This window comes from Eptatretus burgeri, chromosome 15 (assembly GCF_056783735.1).
Source record: "Eptatretus burgeri isolate ZD-2024b chromosome 15, Ebu_testis_v1, whole genome shotgun sequence".
NCBI classification, from domain to species: Eukaryota; Metazoa; Chordata; class Myxini; order Myxiniformes; family Myxinidae; genus Eptatretus; species Eptatretus burgeri.
This window is the reverse complement of record NC_140975.1, coordinates 35,510,576-35,522,863: the sequence shown is the minus strand read 5'-3', so window position 1 is coordinate 35,522,863 and position 12,288 is coordinate 35,510,576. Positions and strand designations below refer to the sequence as shown.

Here is a 12,288-nt window from a genome sequence, read left to right as displayed (position 1 = left end):
ATATCTTGTAGAATGGCAGACAAGATAGGTTTTGAAAATGGCGATTTTTATAACTTACGCGATCTCATGACCTTGACCCTGATCTTGAACCCGGACAAAAGTTATATCGTTGTGCAGCACTCATCGACCTCTAGTCACATACTAAGTTTAATCAAGATCGGAAAGAAAAATTGTTGACGGACGGACGGACATTTGGTCCGGCTTTATTAGGTCATCAAGAACTTTTTGGAAGTTTAGCAGCATTGATGCAGTGCCTTTTACACCACCTTATTGAACACGTTACATTAGTTATTCATGGCTGTTGTTTGTGTCATTCATGACGTCTTTTAAAACAGTAAGTTTCCTGTTTGGAATGATTTTCAATTTTGTTTGACCACCAGACCTAAGCAGACAAAGTAAAAATATTATCTCATTCCTCTCTGCCAATGCGCAAACAGAATTAATTCAGAGCCAAGGTACTGCTAAACTCGACTCATTTTCCGATTGTGTTCAAAATATAAGATTCAATTGAAAGCAAGTGGTTCTTCGATCATAAACTGACATTTGAAGACAGAAAGACAGAAGCGAATCAATTGCTTAACCCCACGTGCACAGGGGTAACAAGAGTAGGATGTATTAATGTGCAATGTATCAAACAAGTAAAGTTAGTTTAGAAGCAGAAGTCATTAATGTATACAAATTGTATACAACTGGTATTAATGAAGTGATGGGCCTTATGCTGCATAGCAGTTGGAAGATGAAGGTAAAGATTCTGCGACAGGCATGGCACAAGAACCATTTAAGGTCATTCATTGACAGTCCCCAGAAATAAATACGCTACACACACAAAACAAACTCACTGCTTTGCCATGGCAGGGCATTGTTGGTGTTGCCACTGGGTGGACCTGCAGGCAGACCGACAGGTGGCCCAGCGGGTAAAGTAGTTGGTGGAATAGTCATTGGAACCCCTGGTGGGACTCCAGGAATACCTGGAGGTGGAGGACCTTGCTGCTGCCAAGTCATCATTCCACCACCCATAAGTGGTGGAGGTGGGTGCTGCCCAGAAGGCATCGGTGGGACCATTCCCATCAAGGGGAATGGTGGCATTCCTATGAAACATGAATGATGTGAGTTCCACAAAAATAAAACCACTCACATAGTGCCTTCAGAAAGTATTCGCACATCAACTTTTTTCACATTTTGTTGTGTTACAGCCTGAATTTAAAATGGATTAAATTTAAAAAATAAATTTGTCACCAATCAACACAAAATACTCCATAATGACAAAGTGAAAACATTTTTAGAAATTCAAAAATATTGGTTAAAAATTAAAAGCTGAAATGTCTTGCATCAATAAGTATTCAACCCCTGGGTCAATACTTTGTACAAGTGCCTTTGGTAGCAATTGCAGCTTTGAGTGTTCTTGGGTATGTATGTGTCAGCTTTGCACATCTAGATTTGGGGATTTTATCCCATTCTTCCTTGTGGAGTTGCTCAAGCTCTGTCAAGTTGGATGGGGAGTGTTGGTGAACAGCAATCCCCAAGTCTTTCCACAGATTCTCAATGGGATTCAAGTCTGGGCTTTGGCTGGACCACTCAAGGACTTTCACGTTCTTGTTCTGAAGCCATTCCAGTGTTACTTTGGCTGTATGCTTGGGGTCATTGTCCTGTTGAAAAGGAAATCTCCACCGCAGTCCAAGGTCTTTTGCACTCTGAAGCAGGTTCTCAAGGATTTGCCTGTATTTGGCTCCCTTCATTGTTCTCTCTATTCTGAAAAGTCTCTCAGTCCCTGCCACTGAAAAGCACCCACATAGCATGATGCCGTCACCACCATGCTTCACTGTAGGGATAGTATTAGATAGGTGATTATTTGTGCGCGGTTTCCGCCAAACATAGCACAGTTTTGTATTCAGGCTAAGTAGTTAAGTTTTCATCTCATCAAACCACAGAATCTTTTGCCCCATGCTCTTAGTCTTTCACGTGCCTTTTTGCAAACTCCAGGTATGCTATCATGTGTCTTTTTCTGAAGAGTGGCTTCCATCTGGCCACTCTCCCAAAAGCCTGGATTTGTGGAGTGCTGCAGAATCTGTTGTCCTTCGGGCAGGTTCTCCCATCTCAGCCAAGGAACACTGTAGTTCTGTCAGAGTGATCAGTAAGTTCTTGGTCACCTCCCTGGCCAAGGTCCTTCCTTGCTGGGTGCTTAGTTTGGTCAGACGGCCAGCTCTTGGAAGAGTGTGTAGTTCCATATTCTTTCCATTTCCGAATGATAGAGCTCATTGTGCTCTTCGGAACTTTCAACACTATAAATTGTTTTATACCCTTCCTCAGATCTGTGCCTCCTCACAATTCTCTCTCAGAGTTCGACAAACAGTTCTGTGGACTTCATGGTAGAGTTTCTGCTCAAACATGCACAGTCAACTGTGGGACCTTATATAGAAAGGTGTGTTTCTTTCTAAATCTTGTACAATAAATTTAATCGGCCACAGGTGGACTTCCAAGTTGTGAAGACATCTCAAGGATGATCAAAGAAAATTGGATGCACCTGAGCTCAATTTGGAGTGTCATTGCAAAAGGGTTGAACATTTCTTGACACAAGACATTTCAGCTTTTTATTTTCATGAATTTGTAAAAATTTCTAAAAACATGTTTTCACTTTGTCATTGTGGGGTATTTTGTGTGGATCGGTGACAAAAAAAAATTAAATTTAATCCATTTTAAATTCAGGCTATAATGCAACATGACAAAAGTCAAGGGGTGTGAATACTTTCTGAAGGCACTGTACCTTGTATAATCCAAATAATCACCATAATCGATATAATCCATCAGATTTTTTTTTCCCCCCCACAAAGTTCACACAATGAACCTACAACAACTGAGTCACATATCTAGTGCTGTCTTCTGAGCACACATCTCATTACGAGTATATCCCTCACTTTTAGAATTGACATTTTTAGTCTCCAAATTTATTCATTGCACATACCTTTGTTTTGAATGTGGTGCTGGTACATCCACTAAAAACAAGGGGGGAAAACCCCTAAACATTCATAAAATAAAACAAAGGGCTGTTATACCTAAGAAATTTGGGTTACATTTGAAGTCAGGTAAATATTGAGAAAGCTATGTTAGGCATGCAATAAATCATCTGTACACCGCATTCTCATCAAAATGAATAGACCGAGCTGTTTCACACACAGGTGAATTTGCATTTTGTGAGAAAATTTCAAAATAAATATATTTGATATATCAATTGTTATGTTTTTATTTTACTCAAATTTGTCTCTTGCCAGGGAGGAAAGGGGGGATGGGAAAAGGGGGGAGGGGGGGATTAGGAAATTAAAAGAAAAAATTAGAAACTAGAACTAGACACAAATGTGTTGATGGATGTGCCTTGTCCGGATTATATGTTAACCCAATAAAAACGTTTCATCTCAATTAAGGGTCATGAAAAATTTCAGGTCACCTGAGAGAGGGTGTGGGAGAGGAGAGTGTTAAAAGAGAAACATCAGAAGTTTCTAACTCAAATTATGGTCTACAAAATGATTCTCAAAAAGGCACATGTCCTTTGACCTGTTCAACCCAACATTTGAATCAGTTCATCTTTGTGTTACAGTCCACACTTGTGCCAAGTTTGCTCAAATCCCTTCAGTGGTTCACAAGTTATCATGGTAACAAAGATCTCCAATTAAAGGTCATATATATGACCTCTGACCTTTTGAACCCAAAATCAAATCGGTTTTTATTTGCATTACAGTCCATACTTGTGCCAAGTTTGGTTGAAATCCCGGTTCTCAAATGATCGTGGTTAAAAAAAAAAACATAAACAAACAACTAACGGATGCATGCATGGATGGACAGCCCAAAAAATGAATTCCTCTGGCATTCGGCTGCAGAGGCAGAAAAAGTGAAGGGGGTGGGGGAAGATAAAAGGAACGGTATGGGAATAGGGGAGGAGACAACTTGTGTCTACAGATACCAACGACATGATGAGCAATGCAACTCAAGCGCTTCAAATTCACCTGTTGCGTAGCTAGGCTGTCGAATTGGGGGCCGAGGTACAGGACCTGGATTCACGCTGGGCATCCTTGGGGTCACAGATCCTCGGTCTTGCCAAGGCATCATTCCTGAAATAAGCAATAATAATGATCTTGTAATTTATATTCATAATTTGACGAATTTTACTTAAATCATAGACACCAAAGCACATCTATATATAATGGAGGGAATGGAATATGTTGTACGTTTCATCTACTCTTCCGAGAGGATATGACTGAGGAAGCTGAAGCTGTCAAGAATTATTCAGGACACACTGAAGATGTGTTTCCTGAAGTTTCCAACAAGTTTTGGGGAAAATTTTTTCTACCCATCTTGGCATTTTCTTTCTTTCGAGGGATGGGGGTACAATTGGAATTATCTGAGCAATAATATCTGAGCCAAAAATTATTGGCACACTTGCACGTTTTTCACATAATGCACCATTTACTCCAGAAAATTGTTGAAATTAAAAAATCTTTTCGTATCCACATATGTATTTGTTTGGTTTGCAGTGGAACAAAACAAAAAAGCTGAAAAAATGAAAATCTTAGCTTGTTCCACCCAGAAATCCGAAAATGGCTCTGACGATATTATTGGCACATTTTAGAAGTTGTTCGAAATAATTAGATTTCAAGTAGGTGATTCTCCTTTACTTTGGAATTGAACTCACCTGTGGTGAATTGCAGGTGCCTATAATATAAAAACCACTCATTCAACCAGTTTGAATAGAGAAAAGGAGTCATTCTGCTGTTTTGTGTTGCTGTGTGTACCACAATGAGCATGGAGAAAAGAAAGAAAACCAGACAATTGTCTGAGGAGGTTAGACACAAGATTGTAGCCAAGCATGGACAATCTCAAGGCTACAAATCCATCTCCAGAGACCTTGATGTTCCTGTGTCCACCTTACGTAATGTTGTCAGGAAATTTAAGGCCCATGGCATTGTAGCCAACCTCCCTGGACGTGGCCGCAAGAGAAAACTTGATTGAAGGAAGATTGTTCGAATTGTGGAGAAAGCACTTCGATCAACTGCCAAACAGATTCAAGCTCACCTTCAGACACAAGGTATGACAGTTTCAACTCGCACCATCCGTCGCCAACTCAATGAAAGGGGGTTCTATGGTCGGAGATCCAGTGGGACCCCACTGCTGAGAAAGAGACAGAAGAAAGCCTGATTGGACTTTGCCAAAACACACCTGAACAAGCCAAAATCCTTCTGGGAGAATGTCCTGTGGACAGATGAGACCAAATTAGAGCTTTTTGGTAAATTAGAGAACATCATCTCTGTGTTTAGAGAAAACAAAATGAAGCCTTCAAAGAAAAGAACACCTTCCCTACAATGAAATATGGAGGAGGTTCAGTGATGTTTTGTGGTTGCTGTGCTGCCTCAAGCACTGGGTACCTTGAGTGTGTGCATGGCATCATGAAATCAGGAGATTACCAAGGCATTTTGGAGCACAATGTTCAACCCAATGTCAGAAAGCTGGGTCTCCATTGAAGATCATGGGTCTTTCAGCAGGACAATGACCCCAAACACACTTTAAGAAGCACCCAGGAATGGTTCAAGACAAAACACTGGACTGTTCTGAAGTGGCCAGCAATGAGTCCAGATCAAGATCCCTTTGAACACCTGTGAACACTGCTAAAATCATGCTTTATTCACCAAGTTAAAAGACACTTTAGATGTGAGACATAGTTTGCAAACAAAAATAAACAAATTGTTCACATGGCTGTGAGCTCACAATTGGAACAAAAGGACAAACAGCCTTGCAGGATGTGGCGTAATTATGACAAAGCACAGCATCATTTTTTTACATGTGAAAATAAAACCAGAACCAAGGTCCAAACAGAAGAGAGACTTTCTAAGTCATTGTTTCTCATGAAGATTCCCCTCCTGTTCACGATATGGCACTCCGAGATCTAATGCTAGTTGCTTTCTAAATTTTGGATACACTGATTTCAGAGGCATTTTGATTAGTCTCCTTCACAAACATGCAATTATGATGTGCTGGCCAGGATCAGTGGTGATGGGCCTCCAGATTTAGGCTTACCCATGTGAGGCATAGGCACAGGGGGAGGCAGCCGCTGCTGTTGCTGTTGTGATTGCATCCAAGGCAAAGCCTGCTGAGGTGCAAGGTGATTTCCACTCCCACTCTGGTGTGGCACTGGACCACCATACGAGTTGGGGGGCCTACTTGGCCCGTGGACACTCATTGGGGGTTTATCCTGAGGTCCACACATCCAAGGGGGGCGATTCCCAGTCATCTGTAAAAACAGCGAAGAGCAAATGTAGAAATGTTAAGTCACAGCAAACACAGCCAAGTGCCAGCATGCACACAATCTATTACTGGAGACTGATGTATTTATTTATTAGTTGCTAGTGTGTTTGTAAAGACATTCGGGATCTTCATGTTAGCTACGTAATAGCTCCAGTGGATAAGGCTGCTTATAATTTTGTTGTGGTTTGTAAAAAGTTTTATGGCGAGGTTTCATTAAGAGAGTTTGGCATTGATACGATTACTTTCACGAGTGTAAGAAATAGCACATATGTTCCTTCTCATAGATCACTCCATGATATTATCTCTGAGCATCAGGAAGTTTTAGTTGATAATTTTGGTATTCCTCGACTTTTCTGGATTCCTAAGCTTCATAAGAACCCGTACAAGTGTCGGTTTATAGTGGGTGCCAGGCAGTGTTCCGCCAAACAGTTATCAGTTATAGTTAACTCAGGCTTACAAGTTGTTGGGGAACAGTTCAGGAAATATTGTTTGGCAATTGAGAAGAATTCTGCTATCAACACTTTCTGGAGCATTAATTCTTCCTTAAAGTTCTTAGATAGCATTAGATGCCTCAATATCAAGTCAGTTGAAGTTTTTGGTTTTTTCAACTTTACATACATGGATTTAGTACTGGTGAGGGATTCACTCTTCCACGTAATTGACAAGGTGTTAACTCTTGCCGCTACTAGTGGCCATTTTTCTTATTTTCTGTGAATTTTCATTCATGCAGAAACTGATGAGGGAGAAAAAAAACAATAGGATTAGCTAAAATATTATCTCATCCATGTCATTATATAGATGATATTTGCATGGTTAACTGTAATTTATTTATAGGCAGCTTCACAAGATTAATCCAGATAGCCTGATTGCCAACAGGAGTGGTAATGATTGTACAGTTGCTCCATATCTGGATGTGTTGGTTAGAGTTGGACAGAATGGTTTTCGTACAAGTGTATATCATAAAATTGACCATTTCAGTTTCCCTGTAGTCTTGTACACCTTTCCAGGTAGCATTGAACAAATTAAAATGGGTTACAATATCTTCATCTCAGCTAGGAAGATTTGCAAGAATTTGTTCAGTGAAGGATGATTTTGTGGAACGTGGTGAGAAGGTTTTTTCCCATTATGTTAAACAGAGGATATTTGGCTTATTGTTTTATCAGATCTTGTAAGAATGCCTTTAAACTCCATCATCACCTTTTATTTAAGTTTGTTTGGTTTTCATGTAAACAAGTTCCCATTGCATTTTATTATCATCTATCTATAATTCCAGCAATGTGTGTGTGTGTGTGTGTGTGTGTGTGTGTGTGTGTGTGTGTGTGTGTGTGTGTGTGTGTGTGTGTGTGTGTGTGTGTGTGTGTGTGTGTCTGTGACCACTGTTTCTCGACGACCACCGGTCCGATCTCATTGAAACTTACCAGGAATATTGCCGGGGACCCGAGGATGTGCCTTTTCAAGGTTTGATATTAATCGGACATGTGGTTCCCAAGTTACGGCCATTTATCTGTCAACCACTGACAAGACACGGTGCTATGACATCACGAATGATGTCACAATTAATGTTCATTTATTTATTGTTATCTTGCCAAAACAAAGTTTTTGCAAGATATGTTAGTCAGCTTGTATGTTTTTTTTTTTGTTTCTTTTTTGTTTGTCTGTAATCACGTATAAAAAATTCTGCAGAGCACAGTTATCATTGGAAATTTTTGTAACTTCACATATCAGAGGCCTATAGAGGTCCCTTTCAGTGCACAAATTTTTGAAGGTCAAGGTCAAAGGTCAAGGTCACTGTCGCAAATCAGGGGAGTCGACGAAACCCTTATTTTTTGAGTAATTTTGATCGGATCGTCTTCAAACTTCATGGGAATATAGTTCATGGTCTGGCGCTCAGCTGATTAATTTTTGGTGGCGATTGGCCTTGACCTTCATGCTTTTTTTTGTCTGTAATCACGTATAAATCACTCTGCAGAGCACAGTTATCATTGGAAATTTTTGTAACTTCACATATCAGAGGCCTATAGAGGTCCCTTTCAGCGCATAAAATTTTCAAGCTCACGAGGCGGCGAGAGGGGGCGAGAGGCGCGGGAGGGGCGAGAGAGAGGGGGCGAGAGAGAGGGGGCGAGAGAGAGGGGCGAGAGAGAGGGGGCGAGAGAGAGGGGGCGAGAGAGAGGGGGCGAGAGAGAGAGGCGAGAGAGAGGGGGCGAGAGAGAGGGGGCGAGAGAGAGGGGCGAGAGAGAGGGGGCGAGAGAGAGGGCGAGAGAGAGGGGGCGAGAGAGAGGGGGCGAGAGAGAGGGGGCGAGAGAGAGGGGCGAGAGAGAGGGGGCGAGAGAGAGGGGGCGAGAGAGAGGGGCGAGAGAGGGGGGCGAGAGAGGGGGGCGAGAGAGGGGGCGAGAGAGGGGGGCGAGAGAGGGGGGCGAGAGAGAGGGGGCGAGAGAGAGGGGGCGAGAGAGGGGGGCGAGAGAGGGGGGCGAGAGAGGGGGCGAGAGAGGGGGGCGAGAGAGGGGGGGCGAGAGAGGGGGGCGAGAGAGGGGGGCGAGAGAGGGGCGAGAGAGAGGAGGCGAGAGAGAGGGGGCGGGAGAGGGGGCGAGAGAGGGGGCGAGAGAGAGGAGGCGAGAGAGAGGGGCGGGAGAGGGGGCGGGGGGGGGGCGAGAGGTGGAAGAGTGTGAAGGTTGCTTTGAGAGGGAAACTTTGAAAGGGAGGGGAGAGAAGGGGCGAGAGAGGGGCGAGAGAGAGGGGGCGAGAGAGAGGGGGCGAGAGAGAGGGGGTGAGAGAGAGGGCGCATCACAATTCAAGAGAGGGGGTGAGAGGAGGGGCGGGAGAGGGGACGGGAGAGGGGGTGGCAAGAGAGGGGGAGAGAGGGGGGGGGCGAGAGAGGGGGACGAGAGAGGGGGACGAGAGAGGGGGACGAGAGAGGGGGACGAGAGAGGGGGACGAGAGAGGGGGACGAGAGAGGGGGACGAGAGAGGGGGACGAGAGAGGGGGACGAGAGAGGGGGACGAGAGAGGGGGACGAGAGAGGGGGACGAGAGAGGGGGACGAGAGAGGGGGACGAGAGAGGGGACGAGAGAGGGGGACGAGAGAGGGGGACCAGAGAGGGGGACGAGAGAGGGGGACGAGAGAGGGGGACGAGAGAGGGGGACGAGAGAGGGGGACGAGAGAGGGGGACGAGAGAGGGGACGAGAGAGGGGGACGAGAGAGGGGGACGAGAGAGGGGGACGAGAGAGGGGACGAGAGAGGGGGCGAGAGAGAGGGGGCGAGAGAGGGGGCGAGAGAGAGGGGCGAGAGAGAGGGGCGAGAGAGAGGGGGCGAGAGAGAGGGGGCGAGAGAGAGGGGGCGAGAGAGAGGGGGCGAGAGAGAGGGGGCGAGAGAGAGGGGCGAGAGAGAGGGGGCGAGAGAGAGGGGGCGAGAGGAGGGGACGGGAGAGGGGGCGGGAGGGGAGCGAGAGGTGGAAGAGTGTGAAGGTTGCTTTGAGAGGGAAACTTTGAAAGGGAGGGGAGAGAAGGGGCGAGAGAGCGGCGAGAGAGAGGGGCGAGAGAGAGGGGGTGAGAGAGAGGGCGCATCACAATTCAAGAGAGGGGTGAGAGGAGGGGTGGACGAGAGAGGGGGACGAGAGAGGGGACGAGAGAGGGGGACGAGAGAGGGGGACGAGAGAGGGGGACGAGAGAGAGGGACGAGAGAGGGGACGAGAGAGGGGGACGAGAGAGGGGGACGAGAGAGGGGACGAGAGAGGGGGACGAGAGAGGGGGACGAGAGAGGGGGACGAGAGAGGGGGACGAGAGAGGGGGACGAGAGAGGGGGGGCGAGAGAGGGGGGCGAGAGAGGGGGCGAGAGAGGGGGGAAGCGAGAGAGGGGGCGAGAGAGGGGGGCGAGAGAGGGGGGCGAGAGAGGGGCGAGAGAGAGGGGGCGAGAGAGGGGGGCGAGAGAGGGGGCGAGAGAGGGGGGCGAGAGAGGGGGGCGAGAGAGGGGGGCGAGAGAGGGGGCGAAGAGAGGGGGCGAGAGAGGGGGGCGAGAGAGGGGGGCGAGAGAGGGGGGCGAGAGAGGGGGGCGAGAGAGGGGGCGAGAGAGGGGGGCGAGAGAGGGGGCGAGAGAGGGGGCGAGAGAGGGGGCGAGAGAGGGGGGCGAGAGAGGGGGAAGCAGAGAGGGGGGCGAGAGAGGGGGCGAGAGAGGGGGCGAGAGAGGGGGCGAGAGAGGGGGGGCGAGAGAGGGGGGCGAGAGAGGGGGCGCAGAGAGGGGGCGAGAGAGGGGGGCGAGAGAGGGGGCGAGAGAGGGGGCGAGAGAGGGGGCGAGAGAGGGGGCGAGAGAGGGGGCGAGAGAGGGGGGCGAGAGAGGGGGCGAGAGAGGGGGCGAGAGAGGGGGCGAGAGAGGGGGCGAGAGAGGGGGGCGAGAGAGGGTGGCGAGAGAGGGTGGCGAGAGAGGGGGGCGAGAGAGGGGGGCGAGAGAGGGGGGCGAGAGAGGGGGGCGAGAGAGGGGGGCGAGAGAGGGGGGCGTCACAATTCTTCTTCGTTTGATATGACATCACGATTGACGCTGGGGACCTGAGTATGTTTCCCAGGTGTTTCCCAAGTTATGGCCATTTATGATAAGGTTGGTCCGATCTAATTGAAACAATTCCCCAATCCAGTCGTCGTTTTCGAGAGCTAAGGAACGAAGCTGCACATACTGGCATGCACCTACGGGACCACACGAGTAATAATAATAATGAATTAATTATTTAATTAATATTATTGATCATATACACTGTGTATATATATTGTTGCGGTCTTCACGCCCGCCGGCGTGCGAACGGCCACGTAACTCGAATCGCGGCACGTCGCCCACCGGACGGACAATCCAGTCGTGACCCTCTCGGACTAACGCCGGGAACCAGTCACGGGTGGACCTTTCGGTCTCACCGCGATCGAGCCAATCAGCCCCCGCGTGGGATAGGGTCGCTCGCCAAATTCGAACTACCTAAGTACCCACGCGGAGGGTAGACCGGGCGATCGCACCTCGCCGCAGGTCGACTTCGGACACGGGCCACTCAAGCGACCCGTTCCGTACTATCAGAATAACCGAGCGGTGTTATCGTCGACCTCGACGGTTCGATTAATTATCGGGCGTACTCAGCCCACTACCAACCCTTTACGTGAAGCAAGATGGGGATCCAATGGGGGAAAAGACGAAGCGAAGCGGGAGACAGTTCAACAATAAAGCACATTTATTCGCGACGAACGGAAAGCACACAAATACAATTCCACCAAATGCACACAAAAAAAAGAAAACACAATTCCATTTACACAAAAAGCAAACATAAAAGTGAAAACACAGTGCAGAGCTAATTCCGACTACCGAGCACACGGCAACACTTACACAATTCTACTTCACAGACGGCGCCGACAACACATACCCAAAACCAAGGAAAAGAAATACCCTCAAGAATGAGGTAGGCCTGGGGCCGAGACCTGGTCGGGCCTACCCGTCTGGTGGTGAGACGCGGAGCGGCGATGGCCCCGCAACCCGCGGGCCTCGTGGACAGTGCCTGGCAGGGGGTGGGAACGGGGCCCCCTTGGTCGCACTATCTCAGCGCGGGGGGAAACAGGAGGGGGTTGCTGATGCTCGGGGTATAGAGGATCTTTATTATGTGCGACGAGCGTCTCCACCTCGGCCAGGTCGCGCTGCCGGCCTCCCTCGGGCGCGCAGCTCCTTGCACGACGCGAGCACCCTTCGTCCGACTCGCCGCCTCTCCACAGCTCGTCCCCTCCGTTCCGACTTTTAACGCACACGACGAGCAGCTCCACCGCCCGCGAAGTCTTGACTCTCTGTTCCGACTCCTTCGCCTCGTTCCGACCTTTACTACTCTCTCGTTCCTGTTTTGCTGACTCCCTCGTTCCGACTTTTACGACTCCTTTGACTGACGAACACCGTCCTTTTATCCCCCCCGTAACTTCGCCTTTGACCCCCTCCCTTTGACCTTTCAACTCGCTCCCCATTGGCCCGAGAAAAAGTGGGCGTGAAGGCTTTT

General features: G+C 48.0%; 1 protein-coding gene across 5 annotated transcripts in view; it reads right to left on the bottom strand.

Moving 5' to 3' along the window:
* The window catches only part of LOC147011920 (splicing factor 1-like), a 104,198-nt gene that overhangs the window by 8,877 nt on the left and 83,033 nt on the right, over positions 1–12,288 (bottom strand). For all 5 annotated transcript variants that reach the window (XM_085857527.1, XM_085857528.1, XM_085857525.1 and 2 more), the window contains 3 exons: positions 6,061–6,274; positions 3,996–4,100; positions 840–1,088 (listed from right to left, as the gene is read on the bottom strand). In XM_085857527.1, coding sequence (XP_085713653.1) covers positions 840–1,088; positions 3,996–4,100; positions 6,061–6,274 — 568 coding nt within the window. The remainder of the gene's footprint in view (positions 1–839; positions 1,089–3,995; positions 4,101–6,060; positions 6,275–12,288) is intronic.